At 39.0% G+C, this 24,374-nt stretch overlaps 1 protein-coding gene and 1 non-coding gene across 2 annotated transcripts in view; one reads left to right on the forward strand and one right to left on the reverse strand.

Annotated features, from left to right (window-relative positions):
* The first annotated feature begins 848 nt into the window (after positions 1-848).
* Positions 849-24,374, forward strand: part of RSBN1L (round spermatid basic protein 1 like) — a 62,759-nt gene continuing 39,233 nt past the window's right edge. The window contains exon 1 of the mRNA XM_055300952.1: positions 849-1,448. Within this exon, the coding sequence (XP_055156927.1) occupies positions 881-1,448 (568 nt within the window). The 5' untranslated portion in view covers positions 849-880. The remainder of the gene's footprint in view (positions 1,449-24,374) is intronic.
* LOC129494453 (U6 spliceosomal RNA) lies at positions 23,046-23,153 on the reverse strand. Its single transcript, XR_008661347.1, has one exon. It is a non-coding gene; the product is annotated as a U6 spliceosomal RNA (small nuclear RNA).

Raw genomic sequence — 24,374 nt, forward strand, 5'->3', positions numbered from 1 at the left:
TCTGATCTCTCTCTCCCAATTCCTTAGCTTTTCTAAGCCAGAAATCAACACACACGCTCCTAAAAAAAAAGAGCATCGAACACTCTCAGGATGCTAACCGCTAGTTTACACTTGAAAAAAAAAAAATCACCCTTGCTTTCCGAACATCGATAAATATCGCTGAAACAGACTTTTCTTAGGAAGTCTCGGTTGAAACAGCTGCGATAAAATGAAAATCTTTAAGAGGGTGTCCCAAAAGTCCAAAAGAAAAAAAATTTTTTTTCCCAGGGAGTCTTACCTTCCAGCTCAGAAGTAATCCGAGAGTTCGGGGTCTGCGGGGACGCATCAGAGGGGGCGATGTGAGCGCCGGGGGCACGGCGGGTCGGGCCCGCCGCCGAGCGATCCGCAGTCGCTCCCCCCACGGCCGCCGCCGCACCGGGGAAGGACTCGATTCCGCACAGAACTGCGTCCTGCGAGCTGAGCGTCGGGGCACTTGGGCTTCCTGGGCGCCAGGAGACGCGCAGGGACCGAAGGCCCCAGCGATCCAGCACGCGGTCCGACCGGGCGCAGCCGCTCGGGGCGGGCCTAGTCGGGGGTCCCGAGCTGGGGGGCTCGCGCCCGCCGCTCCCGGGGAACCGGGAAGCCCCGCCCCCGCAGCCCGCGCCCCGCTAGCCACGCCCCGCGGCGCTCCGACCTCCCACACTGGGCCGCTGGGCGGCACCGCCCCTTCGGCTCCAGACTCACGCCTCTGGTTGGCTCCCAGAGGGATCCCTCAGCGCGCCTCGCCCAATAGGAGGCCCCGCCGGCGGCCGTCCGCCCCGCCCCCGCCCGCCCCTCGCGGAGGGCCCGCCCCTGCCCCGCGCCCGGGAGCGGAGGAGAGTAAATACAACAGGAGCGCAAAATGGCGGAACCGCCGGGCCCAGTGCACGGCGCCCCCGCCGCCGCAGCCGCCGCCGCCGCCGCCGCCGAGAAGGAGCCGTTTGGCAAATTGCAGCCCCCGTTCCGGGACCCACCGGGTCCTCTGTCGGCCAAGAAGGTCCGGACTGAGGAGAAGAAGGCGCCGCGGAGACTGAACGGAGAAGGGGGCAGCGGCGGGAGCAGCAGGCAGCTGCAGCCTCTGGCGGCACCTTCGCCTCAGGGCTATGGCAGCCCCGCGCCCTGGGGCTTCCCGGCGCCGCCCGCCGCGCCCTCCCCGCCCTCCGCTCGGGGCACTTTCTCTTTCTCGGCTGGCGCGGCGGTCCCTTCCTCAGCCTCCGCTCCCTCGCCGCAGCCGGTGCCGCGCAGGCTGCTGGTCCCTCCTCCGCCGCTGCGCGCTCAGCCGCCCCACCTCGCGCTGCCCGCCGCCGCCAAGCCGCGCCGGCCCAAGGAGAAGCGGGACAAGGAGAGGCGGAGGCACGGCCTCGGCGGCGCGGGCGAGGCCGGCGGGGCCGCCCGCGCGGAGAACGGGGAGGTGAAGCCGCCGCCGCGAGGTGGGTGCCGCCGCCGCCGCCGCCGCGGGGCGGGGGGAGGGGAGGGGAGGGGAGGGGAGGGCGCCCCGGGGCCGGGCAGCGGGAGCGCGGGAGGGCGGGCGGGCGGGCGCTGGCCGGTCCTCAGCAGGCGGTCGCGCAGCCCTTGGGGACAGGAAATGGAGCCTGAAATTTCGGTCGCTGCGACGGGAAGGGCCCAAACTCTTTTAATGTGTTTTTTTTTTTTAATTATTATTCTTATTTTGTTATATTGTTTGTTTCCATCTCCCAGTGCCTGCGCCGCAGAGATCTGTCGCCCTGTGTGTGGGTGCCCGCCCGGGCGAGCGGGGCTCCGGGGGAGCCGGGGAGGCGGCGCGATCGCCCGGGGGTCGCGGCCTCGAGCCGTCCAGGCCGTGCGGACGCGGTGGCACAATTGCGTGTTCGTGACACGGGCTCCGACGCCAGAAAATCCTGTCAAGAAAAGGGGTGTGGAGAGCGGCGGCGTCCGCTGGAAGCCCCCGGAGGCCCGAGCTCTCCATCCCCGTCAGGGAAGTGAGGTGGTGCGCAGGGCCCGGGGGCGCCGTCCGCCCCGCCTCCCCGAGTGGTCGGGGGCGGCGGGGTCCTGGTCGGAGTACCGCCGCCCTTCAGAAAGGATTTTCAGCCATATTCTTTTTTTTTTTTTTTTTTTTTTTCCTGCAGCAAACGATAAAATCAGGAGCGTGGACGGTTTTTTTCCGGCCACATCAAGTGACTGCAAAAGGTCTTAACAGCAGAAAATGGCAAATTCATAAGCGTCCCTCTCAGACCGGGCTAGGCAGTTCTCTCCTAAAATGCGAGCTAGCCCTACGATTCTCAGTATTTACCTCAAATAGATGGCACTGCTTGTTTAGTTGTCGGTCCACGATCGCCTGACGGTGGTACCACCTGGAGAGTGGTTGAAAATCAGGTACTTGTGGGATCAAAAGCCTCAAGCGTACCGCGATCGTCGTTGTTAATACACATGGAGAATGTGGCCTGAAAGTACTTTTATTCATTAGGAACAATGACATGTCAAGCAGTTTTGGCATCGCTGATCTAATTGCAGCTTAAATCATGAATAATTCTCTGTATGTTCGAATTAGAACGGCCAGTTTTCATGATTTTTAAAATGCTGCAGAGGCGTATGGAGGAGCAGGGTTACATCTTCCCTGCTGTTTTGCCTGCGGAAAAGCTTGGGCAACAGGCAGAGCCTTCCTGTCCTGGCCCAGGGCGAAGTTCTCTCTCTGGAGCGTGTTGCTTCTAGGAAAGTGGCTTTGAGGATGGAAGTTTTGCTACTTTCAGTCTGGAATTGTAGGTGGTTAGTATTTTAAAGCTTTTTTTTTTTTACGCTTACCTTTTAAAGTGCCTCAAAGTCCGCCTTCGCCTTCGCAGCTTAGTATTAGCCTTACTGTGATGTGTAAACAGTGTATTTGTTCTTCTGAGTTCTCTGAATGAGGAAGTAAATGTGGAGTATGACAGTGTCAGTGCATTGGAGTGGCTGAAAATCGTAAGCATTCTTTCACAAGTCTAACTTAAAATACAGTGCTTAAAAATGGCCCTTCAAGTGAAATGGCTGTCAGAAAGAAATCTAATTTTTTAAATTGCCTTTAGAATTCTTAATTTTGAAGGCTACACCTTATGAAGTCTTGATATGAGGAATTATACCTTCTACATTAGGATGTGGGGAACGTGTTTTTCTATGACCTGTGTAGGGTTTTTTTGGTTTTGTTTTGTTTTGTTTTGTTTTTGAGTAGTGACTAGGTATAAACACTGTCGTAAGATTTTCATTTTTTCGAGAGAATTGCTATTTTACTGAGGAAAAACAAGAGAAGTATTTTTTCAGTGTCTTAATGATTAATGGTGAAAATCTTTCTTGAGTATTCTTACCCTTCTAAAGTTCAATTTTAACTAAATTGAGGTTCTGTTTTAAAAAATTAAGAATATTCTTAAGTAACAGTGTTATTAAAATAGAAACTTACATTAATTCAATATAAATATAATTACAAATATGAAAATCCTAAATTGTAATACAGTCTTGTTTCTCTGGGCTTTATGTAAGAATCTTAGTGAATGGTTGGTTGGGGCATCTGGCTGCCTCAGTGGAGCATGCGGTTCTTGATCTCGGATCAGTGAGTTCGAGCCCCACCTTGGGTTTAGCGTTTACTTAAAAAAAATAAAATCTTAGTGAGTGGATGTGTCTATTGTTTTAGATATAGAACTCTTTCCACTGTTTCTCTAAGTTAAATAGTTCATGGATAGCACATAGGATATGTTCAGTGTCCCCAATTATCCCATGCTGGCCGATTGAAGAGTTTGAATCAGAATAGGAACTGAGCTATAAAGATACCTAAGCAAAGAAAATAGATCCCTTCCCTCAAAACGCAGACATTCAAAAAATCTAATTTCCAACTCCATTAACTAGTTGAGTTCCTGTATAGTAGTAGGGTTTTTTTCTTTTTTTTTTTTTTTTAATCCTTAGTGAGAATTGCTAAATTTTTTACGTTGGCTACCATTCTAACAAGAATTACTTGGATTAAATGAAACTGTGTGTGAAAAGGGTTGACAGGCCATTTAATACATGTAATTTGAGTCAGAAACATGATGATTTTAGCCCCATAACAATTTCAGAAGTGCATTAGTCCAGACAGAGTAAGGATCATTGGCAGATTCGAATGTTAAGAGTGATAAACAGAATTACAAAGGCATAGCAGTCTAATAAGCCCATTTAGTATTGCGCTTGGGGCTTTTCACACCTAAAACCTATGAGGCCATCCAGTCATAGTGCAGTAGCTGACTTCCATGATAGCCTGAGTCATTATGTAAAAATTAAACTTATTTCTTAGAAAATGTACAAAGCTTTTTAGATTTTTAAAACTAGAAAATAACCAGATTTAGTTGTTAGGGAGGTAATCTACTGAAGAGTTCATCTCCCATTTTCCTTTAAGATTGAATAAATTTTTGATTTGTTAAATGCGGAAGATAAAAGTGGACATGTATTGAAGGTATCCGACATTAAGAATTATAGCAAATAGCAGAACAAACATATCAGATAACAAATGTCTTAATGATTCCAGTAACTAATAAAAAGTGTATATATCTTATAATTTTTGTTAGTGTTTTTGCTTTGCATTTATTATTTTTTTCCTTAGAATGATCCTGTGAAGTATCCCAAGATAAAACCAGAGCATTTCACAGAATGTTTGCCTTGAAAGTATAGTTACAGAATTTAACTCTAATGAAAAGAGGCTTTTTAAAAGAATTGATTTATCATTTTTGTTTTAATTTTCATTCCAGTTAATTAGTTAGTATACAGTGTTATATTTGTTTCAGGTATATGATACAATGATTCAACAATTCATACATCGCTTTGTGCTTACCACAAGGGCACTCATGAATCCCCATCATCTATTTAACCCATCCCCTCACCCACTGGTAACCATCGGTTTGTTCTCTATATTTAAGAGTCTATTAGAAGTGATTTGAAGTATGTAAATACCAGTGATTTAAAGAGATAGATGCTGGAAGATGTTTCAAACTATACCTTTCCTTATTTTTCGAATATTCCACAATTTTAAGTTAAATTCATATTCAGAAGCTTCTTATTATAACCACTTATTTGTCACTGCTGAAATAGTTTACTATGATTTCATTTTCTTGTGTAACCTTTGTTTTTCATACCTCGTTTTTTTTCATTTGCTTAGTTTTGTCTGGCCAAGTCTTTTCTATACACCCTCCAGCAGCTGCATAAAATGCTCCTCTACAATTTTCCACATGGTCAAATCTGTCAGATAAACTTATCAGTTGTATTTGTTCCTGTAGTCATCTCTTCTGTAGCTGTCTTTCTTCCTGCTGTAGTCCGGATTGTTTTCTCCTTAGGCCTGCTGCAAAGCTGTCATCTTGGGACTTCCCTTAGCTGACATTCTGGGAATTTCTTTCACTTTCCTTGAGTCCCTTTTTTCTGGATTCTATGCCTGCCTTTGGTTTATTCCTTCATTTTGGTTTCCTCTACTACTACTGTGAAAGTGTGTTGGAAATACTTTTTTTCTTTGGATTTATTTTTACCCTCACGCTAGACTGTTTGGCTGTTGAGAGATTTCTATATTGGAAATCATTTTCCCTCAAAAGTTTGGAGATATTCCCATATTGCCTGGCTTCCAGTGTTGATGTTGAGAAATTTGATCTCCAAAGAGTTGTCTTTTTTTCCACAATCTTGGAGATTTCAACCCTTTCATTGAATTTTTAAATTTTAGGTCTGTTTTAAAACAATGTTATGAGCTCTCATTCTTTGTTCCTGTATTGTAGCATCTTGTTCCTTTTTCATGGCTGCAGCATTTGTTATCTCTTCAAGGATGTTAATTATAGTTTCTTTGTTTCTTGCATTGTTTTTGGTTCCTCTAAAACATTTTTGTTGTTGTTGATTTTGGTCTTGGAGGCTTTCTTCAGATGTTCGTGATCCTTAGCAGTTCCTTCATATACAAGGAATGTTCAAAGCTGATTGAAAGTTCACCGGGCATGCTTGAGCATGGCTTAGTGACTAATGAACTCCCATTTTCTATCCCTTTTTTTTTTTTTTTAAGATTTTATTTTTAAGTAATCTCTACACCCAGCGTGGGGCTCGAATTTATAACCCAGAAACCACGAATCGCATATTCTACTGACTGGGCCAGCTGGCACCCCCCCCCCCCAATATTTTATCTGTACTTCTTTCCTCTGGGTAGTGGGTAATAACAGAGTTTTCATTTTCTTCAGATAAAGGTCCTTCGTTTTTCTGTCTGCATAATTGGAATAATGGAGAGGAGAGGATTGATAGAGGTAATGAGTTTAGATGGCAGGGCTTTAGTGCTGGGTGGAGAAAGAAAGCTATAAGTTTGACCATTCAGTTTCTAAATTTACATTTAATCTACCTGTTTTTTTTTTTTGTTTTTTTTTTTGATCTACCTGTTTTCATACCAACATTTCACTTCTTATTCTATGTTGGATGTACCTGAGCTTGGAGTTACTCTGATTCAGTTTTGCTGGAGATCATACCTCTCATTCCTTTGGGGGGCCAAGGGGAAAGGAGAGAGAGAGAGAGATTGAGAGAGCGTGTGAGAGCATAATAGAAGAAGATTAATGTAAGTTCCTACAGAAAGAGATAATGCTAAACAATCCTATTTACTCTGCAGTACTCCTGGAAAGGCTTAGAAATTGCAAATGGTGAAAAAGGCAAGAGGTTCTGCAGAATCAACCGCCACTCCTCCCATGCACACACCTACACATAGTCTCTCCCTCTGTCTCCCTCTTTCTATATATGTTACAGCATGTGCCAGAATTCTGTTTTAAGGCTGAATAATGTTCCATTGTATGTATATACCACATTTTGTACGTTTATCCCTAAGTGGACACTTGGGTTCTTTTACCTTTTGGCTATTATGAATAATGCTGGTATGAACATGGGTGTATCTACATCTGTTGGAGTCCTTGCTTTCAGTTCTTTCAGATATATGCCCTAAAGTAGAATTGCTGGGTCATATGGTAATCTTTTAATTTTTATAAGGAGCTGCCATACTGTTTTCCATAGTAGTTAAATAATTTTACATTCCCACCAGCTGTGCCCAAGGGTTAATTGCTTAGTATCAAAAAAGTAAATATAAGTAAACAGACAAAAAACTCCCGATAACATTTATTTGGAGCAGATACTTGTGAAATCAATGTGTGGTCAGCCATGATAGCTTAGGAAATAAAGTTTGGGGGTTTGAAGGGAGAAAGAAAAAGCATTTATTGAATGCTTGTCATGTGCCATGGTATTATCTCAGTATTTTTAGATTAAAACTGAGTTTTTCTTAGCTCACACAGAGTTGCATAGCTAATGTGTAAAGAATTTGGATCAAGCCCATCTCTGCAAGAGTGTGAGCCTAACTACACAATGCTACGGTTAACTTAATTTTTCCCCTTTAGACTGATAAACAGGAAGAAGAAAGTGGAGATGAACTTTAAAATTTTTTCCAAGTTATTTCTTTTTTCCTAACTTTTTATTATGAAAAATTTTAAGCATACAGAAAAGCTGAGAATAATACAATGATCTCATATATTTTTTCTTCCTAGATTTAACAGCTGTTAATATTTTATTATATATGCACTGAATCATTTGAAAATAAACTGTAGACATTATGACACTTCATTCTTAAGTATTTCAGCCTTCATCTTCTAAAAGTAGCCACATAATTACAATAACATTAAAATATTTAAGAAAATAATGTAGCTAGTGCATATTCAGTCTTCCAGTAACCCCCAGTTTCTCCATTGTGTACAAACACACTATGTGTTTTATTTATTTTTATAATGCTTTTTTTCTTTTAAAGGTTTTGTTTATTTGTTCATGAGAGACACACACACAGAGAGAGAGAGAGAGGCAGAGAGGGAGAAGCAGGGTCCATGCAGGGAGCCTGACATGGGACTCGATCCCAGTACTCCAGGATCAGGCCCTGGGCTGAAGGCGGCGCTAAACCACTGAGCCACCCGGGCTGCCCCTGTAATGCCTTCTTTTGAGTGATCTTTTCTTTTCTTTTTTTTTTTTTTTCCACATCTATTTATTTTAATGTTCTCACTTTTTTCTTCATGAAATTGGCTTTTTTTTTTTTTTTTAAGATTTTATTTATTTATTCATGAGAGATCTGGAGAGAGAGAGGCAGAGACACAGGCAGAGGGAGAAGCAGGCTCCATGCAGGGAGCCCGATGTTCTCAAATCCCGGGTCTTCAGGATCAGGCCTGAGCCAAAGGCAGGCGCTAAACTACTGAGCCACCCAGGGATCCCAAGACATTGGCTTTTTGAAGATACTAGTTCAACATACCTGTTACCTTGTATATTTTTTTATGTTCATGATTTCTAAACATTTATTTTATTGTATTTTTAAAGATTTTATTTTAAAATTTTATTTATTTGAGAGAGAGTGCGAGAGAGTGAGCATGAGCCAGAGGGAAGGTCAGAAGGAAAAGGAGACAGAAGGAGACTCCCTGGTGAGCAAGAAGCCCAACATGGCCTTGATCCCAGCACCCTGAGCTAAAGGCATACACTCAACCGACTGAGCCATCCAGGCACCCCTAAAGGTTTTATTTTTAAGTAATCTCCACACCCATGTTGTGATATTTAGCTTGATTCTTTGTATTTATTATAAACTGGAAGTTCGGTATCAAGATCAAGGCTAATTAATACAGATTAAATAGTTTTGGTAAGAATATTTTATAGAGGTACTTCATATTATTTCCCATCAGGGAGGCATATAATATTAAGACTGTGCCATTAGTAAAGTGGTTGAAGTGACCATTATCCCCATTATACTAATTCATTTTTGTTTGCATTTAGTTTGTAATCTGTGTGGTGATAATTTGTGAATATCCAGATTCCCAGTTATATTTTACCTAATGGCTTCAGTATCAATTAATGATTTCTGCCTGAGTCACCCATTCTGTTGGGGCTTAAAGAATTACGCCAAACAATTTCTAAATAAAAAATGAATTAGATTTGGGAATGGGGAATTCAGAATAAATTGCTACTCTTTAGTATTTAGATTAAAATTTGGCAGCCTATTTTGATTTTGGGTGCCAAAGTAAATAAGTTCATTGGTATGACTAGAATCCTCTGGTAAACACTTTTCTTGAATTTTTAATTCACCATAGTTTGAATTTTGGAAAGCCACTCGCAGAATGCTTTTAGTTAAAGATTGAGTGGAATAGTCCAGATACAATTGATGGTTTGTTACAATATTGGTAACATGGGCCAAAAATAAGAAGTCCTTAACAGTTTTTTTTAATATAATAAATACATATTAGTATAATATGTTAAATGCTATATATATTTCAAAATTAAAATATTATACAATGTGTTCTGTTAACTAATATAAATTAACTGTATACCTTTGTGAATTCCCATTTAACTAGATTATATCAATTCCTTCACAGCAGGCATCATTTTAGTCTTTTTTTTTTTAAGATTTTATTTATTTATTCATGAGAGACAGAGAGAGAGAGAGAGAGAGAGAGAGAGAGAGAGAGAGAGAGAGAGAGACAGGCAGAGGGAGTAGCAGGCTCCACACAGGGAAGGGAGCCTGTTGTGGGACTCGACCCCAGGCTTCCAGGATCATGCCTTGGGCTGAAGGCAGGCGCTAAACCACTGAGCCACCCAGGGATCCCCATTTTTTTTTTTTTTTTTAAGATTTTATTTAGAGACAGAGAGAGAGAGAGTCAGAGACATAGGCTGAGGGAGAAGCAGGCTCCCTGTGGGGGGAGCCTGATGTGGCACTGGATCTTGGACCCTGGGATCATGACCTGAGCTGAAGGCAGATGCTCAACCACTGAGCCACCCAGGTGCCTTTTGGTCATCATTTTATGATGTTTGCCTTGTACTCAGTGATTGATTTGAAGAAAAAACAATACTTTTTATTAATAAATTAATTTTATCTGTCCTCTTTGTAGTACAAATTTTAAGTAGCTACTCTTGTTAGCTTTTTAATAGAAAGGGTATACATTTTCTTTAGATACCACTTAAATCAGAGCCACCTTCAGTGGTTTACATGTGGAACAATATTCTGGAAAGCCAGTGTTCCAGGACATTTTCTGGCTGAATCACTGACACACTTTATACCTTAAGGGAGTAATAGTCACCATTTTTCATTTTTCTCCCTTGAGGATGATAAAAATACCAGGATTAGTAAATACTGTCAGGCTTTTTTTTTGAGTTGGGCCAAAAGCTGATGCAGTGAATACTTACGTACAACTTGAGCTAGAATATGAGCTTCTTGAGTACAGAAACAATAATAATAACAACAATACCAATAGTTAATGCTTACAGAACTGTACTCAGAGCTGTATGTTTTTATTTAATTTTCACAGCTTCTTTGAAGTTTACTTAGGTATTAGCCTTTTGTAAGTGCTGAATGGAAGTTCAGAAAATTTAAGTACTTGCCTAAGGATATTAAGTGGTCAATCTAAGTTTCAGATCATTATATAATTTGACTTTAGAGCTCCAGCTCTAAACCTTTGTGCAAACTGTGTTAAGTGTTTTTAAGTCTCCTTCATCTTGAATTGTACCTTACATTGTGAGTTAGTTTGCCAAATAAATGAACCAGACTTTGAAGTAAGAGTAGGACTTAGGTAAATGGAGATGATGGAGACAGCCTTGTTAGGGGGAATGGTGTGAGCAGGATTGTAGGGACAGGAGTGTGTATGCCATGTTCAGTGGTCTATGAATAGAACCATTCAGCTGAATTGGTGATTTTGTACAAAGTTGGGAAATAGCACAGCATGCCAGTTGAAAGTTTGCCACAGTATGCCTTCTATTTGCCAGGATAAGAAGTTCAGACTTCATTCTGTGGGTGACAGCAAGGCACAGGTTTTGGTTTTTTTTAGTAGAGTGATAATTTATTCAGATTGGTACTTTAGGAATACTAATTTGTTAACATTGTGTAGGATGAATTGGCTGAGAGAAAAATTAGAGACAGGGATATCGGAGACTACTGTAGTAGTAAAATGGAGTTGATTTAGTGGTAAAATGGTACTCCTGGACACAGAATCATGATAAAGCTTTATGATTATCAAATATGTAGCGAGAAAGGATTTATATACTTAATTTTATGGTTTCAGATGACAGGAATAAGCATATCATTGAAAAATTGTGGGTGGGCCTGTTGGAAAAGATGGATATGAGTTTGACATTATAGACAGGTACCTTAGAGTTCTCTTATCAGATGCAGCTCAAATTAGTGGTGTTTTAAAATGTTCTATGTAGGGCAGCCCCGGTGGCTCAGCGGTTTAGCGCCGCCTTCAGCCCAGGGCATGATCCTGGAGACCCGGGATCAAGTCCCACATCAGGCTCCCTGCATGGAGCCTGTTTCTTCCTCTGCCTGTGTCTCTCTGCCTCTCTCTGTGTGTATCTCATGAATAAATAAATAAAATATTTTAAAAAATGTTCTATGTATAGGAGATTCTGTTAGTGTATGTATGCTTCAGTATTGCGTATGTGGAGGGGACCCTTATAAAAAGTCTCATAGTTGCAGACAACAACTAATGCTTTTTCTTTGAGGAACAAATAATCTCAGATCCTCTCTTAGTTCTTAGGTAGCCTTCTGTTCACAGCCTTTAAAAGCTGTCTTAAAAAAAAAAATTAGGCATGATTCCTTAACCTTAACTGTGATATAACAATTTACCTTCCATTCGTCCTCGCTCTCATGGCCTCCCTTATCATTGGCCTTAACTCTACTGCTACTATTTCAGCATTTGGTTTAGTTTGGGACCCTTTTACAGTACTTCTCTCTCTGGCTTTGCTGATCACCCTGTTGGTTTTCTAGTGTTTGGAGTTTGAGATCCGTATGTTCAGCTGCCTCCTTGATAGTCACTATTAGATGTTCCACAGAACTGTAAAATTAATATGTTCAAATTCAGCCTTCCTTAGTCAGATTTGTCTTGCTGTTTATGTTCTTTATCTCAGTGCCATCTTGTATCTTTATGTCACTTTTCTGTTTATGAGATGTTTAAATTCCTAAAAATGTCCTCCAAGGTTCTGTTTAGCTCTTTATGCTTCTCCTTAGTGCTCCTTGCTGCCTAGAAATTTGTCTACCCGTTATTCCATCCCTAGTTTCAGATTTCTACTATACCTAGCTAATGTCTGCTCATCTTTCAGGACTCCACTTGAAAGGAAGCCTTTGTTATCCCCCCATAGACTAGGTTAGATCCCTTTGCTGTCTCTTCCCCTGGAACCTTGTACTTCTAAGCATCCTGACTTCTTTCTTCGCTTCATTTCAATCACTTATTTAGTTGTTTTCTTCACTAGACACACAGCCTATGAAATCTGTGGGCTGTGGTTATCTTCTTTCAGGTCGGAGTATCTCTGGGTAGTCAGTAGCTATTTGAGAAATGAACGAGTTGTACTACATTTCAGCCCTTTCTACCTGCTGAAGAAGAGATACCTGGTTGTTGGGAAAATTTCGGCAGGTATTTTTAAATAAGAACAGCAGAAAAGTGATAATGGGATGAGAAGTTGACCAGCAGCGCACAGACAATGGTTAAATTGTCAAATGAGCACAAGAGGCAGATATTAATGGCATGAAAACTAGAAAGGAAAGTCACTGTGTGAATATTATATTTGACTCACCTTGAGTTATTAGAATTGCCATTTTGTACACTCTAATCTCGAAGGGATCCCTGGGTGGCGCAGCGGTTTGGCGCCTGCCTTTGGCCCAGGGCGCGATCCTGGAGACCCGGGATCGAATCCCACGTCGGGCTCCCGGTGTATGGAGCCTGCTTCTCCCTCTGCCTGTGTCTCTGCCTCTCTGACTATCATAAATAAATAAAAGAAAATTTAAAAAAAAAAAAAAGAACTTATCACTTCATTATACAATGAGAAAATTTTGTTTTTAATCTACATATGTGTACAAAACCTGTAAGAATATTATAAATGGAAATCCTATTTGTAATTTATTTAGACATAAAATTAGATAGGACTTAAAATTAATTTTGTTTCAACAGTTCTTAACAACATTTTAATACCATTTATTGAATAGTTCTTTCCACTCAGATGTAGAATGCCAGTTTTATCATATAGTAAAGTCATGTGTGCTTGGGTCTATTTTTATTTTTCTAAATTTTTCAAAAGGATTTTATTTATTTATTTAAAGATTTTTTATTTTTAAGTAATCTCTGTACCCCCTGTGGAGCTGGAAATCGCAACCCTGAGGTCAAGAGTTGCACACTCTACTGACTAGCACCACTGAGCAGGGAGCTGATGCTGGACTCCATCCCAGGACCCTGGGATCATGACCTGTGCTGAAGGCAGACCCTTAACTGACTGAGCCACCCAGGTACCCTAGTTCTATGAGTTTTAATAAGCGTACATAGTAGCGATCAGCACAGTCATATATTTTCTATCATCTCAAAGAGTTCCCTTTTGTCACTTGTTACTTGTACCTCCAGTCTCAGGAGTGATCCTTTGTCCAATAGTTTTACTTTTTCCAGAATATCATCTAAGTTGAATCTTACACCGTCTTTTTTATGTTTGTTGTCTTTTACTTAGCATATTGTTTTTTGAGATTCCTCAGTCTTATTGCATTAATCAATTCGTTCTTTTTATTTCTGAGTAGGAGTTCATTGCATAGGGATACCACAGTTTGCTTTTTCTTTCTCCAGTTGATGGACATTTGGATTGTTTCAGGTTTTTGATGATTATGAATAATCCCACTACAGTCATTCACAGACAAATCTTGTGGTGGACATATGCTTTCATTCTCTTGAGCAAATATCTAGAAGTGGAGTCCCTGGGTTGTATGGTTTATGTTTATGTTTAACTTCATAAGATCACTTCTCGGCCTTTTGGCTAAGATCAAGTGTTTAACTTCATAAGAAATGGCCAAACTTTTCTAAAGTGGCTGTACTTTTTTCATTCCCACCAGCCCTTGATATTGTTAGTCTACTAAATCTTAGTCATCCTTGCAGATATGTAGTAGTATTTCATTGTGGTTTTAATTTGCAGTTCCCCAGTGACTATGATGTTGAGTATCATTTTATGTGCTTATTTTCCATCCCTGTTTCTTCTCTGGTGAAGTGTCTGTTCAAATTATGTGTTATTTTTATTTTCAAATTGTGAATATTCTTTACATATTCTGTGTACAAGTACTTCATCAGATTTGTATTTCAGCAGTGTATTCTCCCATCCTGTGGCTTTTCATTCCCTTAATATTGGTTTTCACACTTTTTCATAGCAGAAAAATTTATTTTATTTCTTTTATGATTTGTGCTTTTTGTGTCTTAACTGAGAGAGCTTTGTAACCTAGGGTCACACAGGTTTTCTTTTATTTATTTATTTATTTTTAAAGATTTTATTGACAGAGGAAAGAGAGAGAGAGAGCTTGTGTGCGTGCACAAACGGGGGAGCTGCAGAGGAAGAGGGAGAAGCAGGCTCCCTGCTGAGCAGGGAACTGGATGTGGGGATGGATCCCAGAACCCTGGGATCATGACCTGATCTGAAGTCACATGTTTAACCAACTGAGCCACCCAGGTGCCCCTCTATGTTTTCTTTTAGATACTTTAGTTTTAGGTTTTACCTTTAGGATCGTAGTGCATTTTGAAAATTTCTGTTTTTGAGGTTTGGATCAAAGTTCCCTTGTTCTTATTTTTTTTTTTTTTTTAAGATTTTATTTGTTTATTCATGAGAGACACGCAGAGGAAGGCAGAGAGATAGACAGAGGGAGAAGGAGGCTCCTCTCAGGGAGCCTGATGTGGGACTCGATTCCTGGACCGAAAGCAGGCGCTCAAACACTGAGCCACTCAAGCATCCCATTATTTTTCCTTATTAAGTTGAAAATTATTTTGTAAAGTCCACTCTTTCCCCCCTCCCCGTCACCTGGGGGCTTTTGTTAAATTTATTGATTAAAGTAGGGGCAGATTGTAATTACAGAATTTTCTTTATACTTATAAGCTACATGTATATCTTTACCTACTCATATTCTTTTATATTTCCAAAAAATTTATTGATATTTAATACAGATTATAAGTTTTCTTCTGGTATTGTTTCATTTGGGGGGGATTTTTTTCCAGATTGCTACTGGTATATAAGAAAGCTTTTGGTTTTTCTCTATATACTTGATAATTGGGTATGTAGTTATATAGTAGTGAAAGGTTATCAATTCTTCATAATCAGGAGCAGATTTTTTTTTTTTTAAATTCAGCTTCATGCCCCATTTGGGCCTTGAACTTAGGACCCTGAGATTGAGGGTCACATGCTTCACTGACTGAGCCACCCAGGGACTCCAGAGGAACAAATTGAATCACTTTATTTTTATTTTTATTTTTATTTTTATTTTATGATAGTCACACACACAGAGAGAGAGGCAGAGACACAGGCAGAGGGAGAAGCAGGCTCCATGCACCGGGAGCCGGACGTGGGATTCGATCCCCGGTCTCCAGGATTGCGCCCTGGGCCAAAGGCAGGCGCCAAACCGCTGTGCCACCCAGGGATCCCAACAAATTGAATCACAATAAGATACTTTGTAATATTCAGGAAGTGATTTTGTTGTTGTTGTTGTTGTTTTTTTTGTGGTACTTCAGTGTTGTGTTTGTCTTTGAAACCTGAGATTTCTGTTAGCAGAGTAGAACTACTTAGCTTGACAAACATTTTTAGTGCTTAGGTGCCGTGGTAGGTTTTAATAAAAATGACAGAATCAACAATAAAGCTTCTGCCTTTAAGTACCTTAAACAATCTAGTAGGATACTAGAAAAAAGTAATTATAATGTTTAATGCAATAAGTTAAATACCACAAGATGGATGGAAAATAGTGAAGGTACTGGTGGAAATGGAAGTAGGCAGATATTAAGAAAGGGAAAAGGAATACAGGAGGTAGGAATGGATGTTTGAGAGAACCTTTGGAGGTAGTAGGATTTCAGTAAAGAAATGAAGGAATTCTAGGTAGAGAGCATTATTTGAAGTATAACATTCATGGAACTAGGTAGGAAAAGAGCTCTAAAAGCTAATGGAAGAAAATAATTTCAAGATGTTTGATTATAGTTCTGACATTATATATTGCTGAGCATCTTCATTCTGGCCCTTCACTTTTGATTTTAACCATCAGTGTGTTTTATAAGACAAATTCTGTTTAACATTTCTCTGAAGTCAGGGCAAGTTTTGTACATACATAACTTACTTAGCCCAAACAATTTATTCATGGACTCTAAGATTTTGTGAAGGATATACCATCTATTGCTGTGTAACAAACTTAAAACATAGTGGCTTAAAATAACAGCAGTTTTATTATATTTGATGATTTAATGGGTCAGGAATTCCAGCAGGATTTACTAGGTGATTCTGCTTCATGCAGGGGTGAGTAGAGTTGCTCAGTGGTGGTTGGTTGTTGGCTGGTCTTGTTTATTAGATTCCAAGATGGCTTTACTTACCTGGGTGTTTTCTCATCCCTTGGGTAAGTGAATGCGAAGCTGAGTCTGTCTCTCTCTGTGTGTCATCTTGGGGTCCTTCCATATGATCTCATCAAGATTGTTGGATTTCTTACATGGAATCTCAGGACTCCAAGAGACCTGAGTAGAAACAGCAAGGCTTCTTTTAACCTAGCTTTGGAAGTCTGAATCATTTCCTCCCTGTATACATATTAGGGCATTAATAGATATGTTTGTTGTGTAAAATTTCACTTAGAGTACATTCTAAACTGAAAATAGATAAAGAACCTATAGGAGCAATATTTAGTGATACTTTTAAAATATATAACTTTTTAAAATTTAGAACTTTTATTGGTTGTATGAAAACATAATTAAGAGTATATAAGAGCAGTGGTTCCCATATATGCTGTTATCATAACTAAATATTATATGATTTACTGTTTGCATTATAGAGTATAATTTTAATTAAATAACGTATGTAATTGTATAATGTTGACTTTAGAGGTCTAGAATGCCCCAGATTGTGTGTGAATCGCATTTTATATGACAGCTATAGTATAAAATTCAGTGACTATGGGGATTTAAGTCTGTGATCTAGATTCCAAATATAATGCCTTAGTACATTTGTATCTTGCTTTTACAATATTTTGAGAGGAGGAAAAGTAATTGTACTGCTGTTTTGGAGGCAAATCTTTCATGGTTGGTCAGTGAAGAAAGCCTGACCTGAAATTTTTAATTATGATAGAAAGGGGAGCCCAGACCACTATTTCATGTTATTCCTGGCTTGGCTTTCCTCTAGGTACTACCTTACCTTACCTTACCTTACCTTATTTATTTATTTTATTTTATTTTATTTTATTTTATTTATTTTATTTTCTTTCTTTATTTATTTAGTATTTATTTTTTTGTTTTCCTTTTAGTGAGTCTGTTTTTGTGACTACTATTACTATTTGTCACTAGATGTTGCTAGTATGTTACTAGATGCTTTCCTAATAAAATTCTATTTATATCTAATAATGATAGCTACCTTGGTCAAATGCCTGTTATACATCCTGGGTGTAGTGTTGGAAATAATGCTGATGTTGCCTTCAGTCCTTAAAAATTTTAAAAGATAAGGGCTATTATCTTCGATAGATGAAAATACAGAGACACACTAACATAGTAAGTAATTTGTGTCAGTTGGTGGCAGAGCTGGAAATTAAATATGTCTAACTACAAAGCCTGAGTTCTTTCCAATGTATTACAGTACATATAGAATTTCATAATACCCAGCTGTCTTAAACTACATTTTCAATGTTCTCTTCCTTGTTTTTGGTCTCAATATGTTAGAGCAACCTGCCTATTCCTGAATAGCAGGATAGATAAGTATTATAAGTATACTATAATATAAGTATTATATTGTAATATAAGTATTATAAGTAATATAAGTATATAATATAATACTTATAAGTATTATACTTATAAGTATTATAAGTATACTATAAGTATTATATTATAAGTATTATAAGTAATATAAGTATATAATATAATACTTATAAGTATTATAAGTAATATAAGTATAATATAAGTATTATAGATAAGTATTATACAATTTGAACTTCCTCTAACATCTTCAGACAGAAACATTTTTTGCATTACTGTACAAAACATAGGACGTTGTTGCTGTATGAGTCATTATCCTAAATTTTGCCCCTTGTTGAAAAAAGCAGAAACATCGAATCAGAGAACACTAAAAGAGAAAGGTTCATCAGAGCTCAGTTAGCATAAGCTCCTGACTTTGCAAGTACAACCAGGAGAAGCTCCCTTACACTCCTTCAGTTCAGCAATTCCTCAGTCCTTGTTGTCTTAGTTACCTGAACTGCATGGGTCTTTCATATTTCAGGGTTCTTAACACATATCAGTTTTTACAGTTTAATCCATAAGGACCTTTCACCCTTTCATTAGTTTCCCTCAGTATGGATGAACAGACAACTCTAGAGGAGGAGTCGGATATTTTAAATACCATCAGCCTCAAGCCTGTCAGATCTCAGCCATCTTTTAATTAGAAAGAAAGGGTTTTCTGCTTTGCCTTCCAAGTTTCTGGAACCCATTTCTATGTCATTCCTTCCTATTAAATAACTATCTACTGGGAAATATTTGGTGCAGAAGAGCTAGAAATAGTGCTGCTTATATGTACAGATTATAAGTTAAGAATTATCTATTATTAGCTAAATACAATGAAACATTTGCAATCCAAAGAATTCTTATTTTATTTTTTTTTGGTTTTCTTTCCTAAAGTGTGGCATAAGAGCTTTTAACTGGAAATTTGGGGACCTGGTTAGGAGTTTTCCTAGTTATGTTACTTAGTCTCTGTGAGAAAATCTTGAAACTCTGGGCCTCAACTTTTTTCTCTATAAAATGAGAGTAGGTGAAATCTTTAATTTGTTCCTATGAAAATACTAAATTTGTGGAAACTTTCTGGCAACTACCCTGCTTCAACACTATCTTAGATTCTTGTCATACTCTTACTATTTTCTTATTGTTGATTTCTGGAGTCTTATAGAATACTTACAACAGCGTTTAATTTCTTAAATTACCTTATTTCTCTGGTTTGTCCTCTACTTTTTTCCATATGATTCAACAAACATTTATTTACTTACTGCCTTCTATGTGCTTGACACTGTGTACGGAAATGCAGAGAGGAAAGCTGTTTATATTTCTTGACTTCAAGAATTTATCATTTAATTGGAAAGATTACTAGCTGGGATATAATAGACACTTTGTATTGTTACTCATCTTGTTTCTTTTTCTTGTTACTTTTTTCTTAACTTCTTTGCTGACCCTTCAGATGATTATCAGTAATTTGCTTTTATTTACATTAACCCTTTTCTTCTTTTACCCTGTGGAAACTTCATTCGTTTTGAGCATCAGTTATGTGCAGAACACTATTCTAGATTCTATAGAAGACAAAGATGTGTTAGATATAAAAACTGCAGAAAAGTTTATAATCCAGCATGGCAGGTAGAAGAGGTTTCAAAGAAGCAGCATTCAAATCATAAAAAAGGAGGAAGAGGCAGTGGTGATTTCTAGTCGTAGGGATCAAGGAGTCCTTAATGAGAAGCTGAATTTCAGCTGAATCTTGCAGGATGTGTAGAATTTTGATTGGCAGGAATTGGGATGGGCAAAGGCATTCTAACTAAAGGGAGTACAACAAGTAGTAATGAATCAAATAATCCAGAATCTTGTGTACATATACATGTGGTTGAGTAGTAGAAGAAATTATTAAAGTTTGTCTTGACTCTACAGATTTTTGAATGGCATACTGCGAGGATTTTCCTTTTTGACATAGGGTGGGTTTGTTCATTTGATTAAAGTAGAAGAGAGTGACATGATGAGATGTATTTTCAAGGAGTATTTTTTGGTCACTCTACTGAATGGATTGGTGGAGAGGAGAGAAACTAAGTATGAAGATCACTTCTTTCAGAAGATAAATTTTTTTTAAGATTTATTTATTTATTTATTCATGATAGAGAAAGAGGGGGGGGGCAGAGACACAGGAGGAGGGAGAAGCAGGCTCCATCCCAGGAACCCGATGTGGGACTCGATCCCAGATCGCGCCCTGGGCCAAAGGCAGGCGCTAAGCCGCTGAGCCAGCCAGGGATCCCCCTCTTTCAGAAGATAATCAGTTATGGTGATGGCTGTGGAAAGGGAAAGGAAGATGGACATATTTCAATGGAAGAATAGGCTGAACTGACCAACTGATTGAATGTTAGGAAAAATCTGAAGTGGGAAGTATAAAGGTTTCTGAGAATTTTGAATTTAGATGTTGGGGGTTGTGCCATTAACATAAACAGGGAATGAAAAGGAGAGCTTGGGCCTTTATATGAGAAAGATGATGATTTTGGTGTTAAATGTTTCTTTTCTTTTTCATATTTTTTTAATTTTTATTTTTTTTTAAATTTTTTTAAGATTTTGTTTGTGTATTCATGAGAGACACATAGAGGCAGAGACATAGGCAGAGAGAGAAAAGCAGGCTCCCTGTGGGCAGCCCAATGTAGGGCTTGATCCCATGATGCTGGGATCACAACTTGAGCCGAAGACTGACTGAGCCACCCAGGCATCCCTTTAATTTTTATTTTTAAGGTAATCTCTATGTCCAATGTGGAGCTTGAACTCACAACCCCAAGATCAAAAGTTGCAGGCTCTGCTGACTGACTGCACCAGCCAGGTGCCCCAGGGTTTTAAATATTTCTTGTGGAGACGAAGTGGTGAAGTTTCGCCAAGAGGTTGGGTGGAGGGGCACATGGGTGGCTCAGTCAGACATCTGGCCTTCCGCTCGAGTCATGATCCTGGGGTCATTGAATCGAGCCCCATGTTTGGCTCCCTGCTCGGTGAGAAGCCTGCTTCTCCCTCTCCCACTCCCCCCCGACTTGTGCTTGTTCTGTCAAATCTCCCTCTCCCACTCCCCCCCGACTTGTGCTTGTTCTGTCAAATAAATAAATAAATAAATAAATAAATAAATAAATAAATAAATAAATAAATTAAATATCTTTTTTAAAAGGTTGGGTTGAGATATTAGTTTGGGGATTCATTTGCCTAACAGTTATAGTTTAAATCCTAGGAGCGCATTCTTAGACAAGTATAGAGTAAGAAGAAAGAAGTGTGCCTAAGATAAGATGCTAAGGAGATTGTACAGGTTTTGATGATAGATAGGATCATGAATTATGGAGTAGTCAGGATGTGCAATTCCACTGAGATGTAGGAAGAAGTTTTGAGGAAGAGGCTATTTAATGTCTTTTGCAGTGAGAACCAATTAAAAAAAGGGTAAGCTGAGAAGGCATCACTCCTCTTTTTACTGTATCTTTTTTCTTTCCATTTTTATAATGTTACTTTCCCTCTACCTCCCCCTTCAATTCTGTATTATTTCTCATTTTCTCCTGTGTCCTGCTTGTTTTCAGATCTATTTATAGGTATACTTACTTCTATCTGGAGAGGGTGATCAGGAATATCAGTGTTGTTGTTCAGACTGATTTCATAGACTGCATTATTACGTGTGAATCCTGCTGCATACCCACAGCAGGCAAAACTGTGATAGCAGGAAGCCCATTTGAGGATTGTGCCACAAGAATGTATTGTGGCAAGATGCTTGGGTGGCTCAGTAGGTTAAGTGTCTGCTTTTGGCTCAGGTCCTGATCCCAGAACCAAGCCCACATCAGGCTCCCTGCTCCCTCTGCCCCTCTCCCTGTTCCTGCTCTATCTCAAATAAATAGATCTTTAGAAGAGAAAAAAATGTATTGTGGCTGAAAGCTTTAGTAGGAAATTCTACCAATACTTATTAAGAATAGGTAGTGTGGATTTTTATGACACTTCTTCATTTTTTTACTTTTTACTTTTTAATTTTTTTTAGTGTAAACTCTATGCCCAGCGTGAGGCTTGAACTCATGACCCTGAGATCTAGAGTTGCTCTACTGACTGAGGCAGCCAGGCCCCCCGTGACACTAAAAACAACAACAACAAAAATCTAATGAACCTATATGAAGATCCTTCTTTTTACAAATATATTTCATTTAATGAGTCATGGTATATATAGTATGGGATTTCTGTCTTTTCCTTAAAATCTATTATGTTGAATAAGTAGTGCATGTATATATATACATATTCAGAATACACATATAATTGTATCATATTTTCTCCTTTTGTTCTTTTTGTTAACTATAGCATGACGTTGAGCTACTGTTTATATATAAAGTGAAGTAGAAGTGCACTTAACAATTGTAATGAAGGGAAGACTTTTTTAAAAAGGAAGATTATTTTCTCCTTTTTTAAAAATATTATTTATTCATGAGAGACACACAGAGAGAGAGGCAGAGACACAGGCAGACGGAGAAGCAGGCTCCATGCAGGGAGCCTGACACAGGACTCTATCTCAGGACTCCAGGACCATGCCCTGGGCCAAAGGCAGGGGCTAAACTGCTGAGCCACCCTGGAATCCCCAGGAGTATTATTTTCATTATGTGTGTGTATTAGGTTATATATTTATTCACGGTTTTATTTTGAAGTGTTTTTTTCTTATCTCTTCTGATAAATCTTAAGTGACTCTAAATCTTTTAAGAAAAACAAAAACCTGAATATAATTATCAGTTCTAATTGCAGGAAAGAGATATAGTCTAACAACTTAATTACATAAGTAATATGAATCACTTTATGTTGTAGAAATTATAATTAATAATATAAATAATTTAGAAGTACATGAAATAAAAACCAACAGTTCCTCTTATTCCTTCTACAGAAGTAAACCCTGTTAGGTGTTTTGTGTTCTTCTTTCCAGACTTTTTCCTATGCATTTACATATATACATAAGTACATGTACACACAGAAAAGAATACATAGCCTATTTTTAAAAACCTAAATATATGCGTTTTTCTATAACTTGCTCATTTTACTTAAGAGTGTGTTTTGGAAGTCTGTCCATTACATTGAGTGAATGTATACACACTTGCACACAAACTATGTGTGTCTGTGTCATGTATATATGTATAGTTGACACAATGCTATATTAGTCTCATGCACACAAACTCTTCGGGTATTTCTTATTTATTTATTTGACTATGGTTGACACACAGTGGCACATTGGCCTCAAGTGTACCAAATAGTGATTTGACAGTTTATACATACGCCATGCTCACCACAAGTGCAGCCACCATCTGTCCCAAAAATATGAAAGGGCTTCATGAATTTGCATGTCTTCCTTGCTCAGGGGCCATACTAATCTTTTCTGTGTGGTTCCAGTTTTAGTATATGTGCTGCTGAAGTAAGCACTGTATTTCTTTCTTTTAATTAACTCAGTTTTACCTTTATAAATTTTTATAAATATAAATTTTGGTAAGCTCTTAATTTTAGAATAGTTTTAGATTTAAGAAAAGTTACAGAGTGCCCATGTATTCTGTCCTCACTTTCTCTTATTGAAATTTTACATTTGTATGGTATGTTTGTCACAATTAATGAATCAATATTGATACATTATCATTCACTGAAGTCCATACTTTATTCAGATTCCCTTAGTTTTTACCCAGTGTCATTTTTCTGTTCAAGGATCCCACCCAAGATACTGTAGTATCTTTATATTTAGTCATTGTGTAGGCTCTTCTTGGCTATGCCAGTTTCACAGACTTCTTGCTTTTGATTACCTTGATGGTTTGAGGAGTAATGATCAGGCATTTTGTAAGATGTCCTTCAATTGGGGTTTGTCTGATTTTTTTCATAATTAGAATGGGGCTATTGGTTTTTGAGAGGAAGGCCATGATTTTGTTAATTTTAAAAATAAAATTTAATTTAAAAAATTTAATTTAAATTTTTTAATTTAAAAAAATCAAGGGGCACCTGGGTGGCTCTGATAGTTTTAAATGTCCAGCTCTTGGTTTCAGTTCAAGTCATTGATCTCATGGGTCCTGGGATCAAGACCCCCTGGGGCTCCATGCTCTGCAAGGGGTGTGCTTGAATATTCTCTTCCTCTGCCCTTCCCCCCACTTGTGTGTGTGCATGTGTGTGTGTGTGTGTGTGTATGTATGTTGTGTTTGCACGTGCTCTCCCTCTCTCAAATAAATAAATCTTTTTTTTAAAAAATGAAGTAGTACTGAAAGGTTTTTAATGAGATTATGTCCCTAACTGTCTGCATTCCCTGCCCTGGCCCCAGCTATTATCTCCTTTAGTTTCATCTTTTAATTCCAAATTTCTGAATAAAGTGCTCATACTGCCTTTTAGTTTCTGATTGGTCAGTTGTAGACATATATTGCATTCTTGTTGAGAGTAATAGGATTTAGCACTTTTTATAACCTAGCTTTTTTTCTATCCAGTAATATAATAAAACTTAAAGTGTAATAATCAGTGCTAATTATGACTTTGCAAATACTGTTCGGTACAGTCAGAGATCCTTTTCTGTACAGCATTCTGGATTTTCTTTTCATTTTAATTTATTTATTTATGAGCGACATAGAGGCAGAGACACAGGCAGAGGGAGAGGCAGGCTCCACGCAGGGAGCC

This window comes from Nyctereutes procyonoides, unplaced genomic scaffold, assembly GCF_905146905.1.
Source record: "Nyctereutes procyonoides isolate TBG_1078 unplaced genomic scaffold, NYPRO_anot_genome, whole genome shotgun sequence".
Lineage (NCBI taxonomy): Eukaryota > Metazoa > Chordata > Mammalia > Carnivora > Canidae > Nyctereutes > Nyctereutes procyonoides.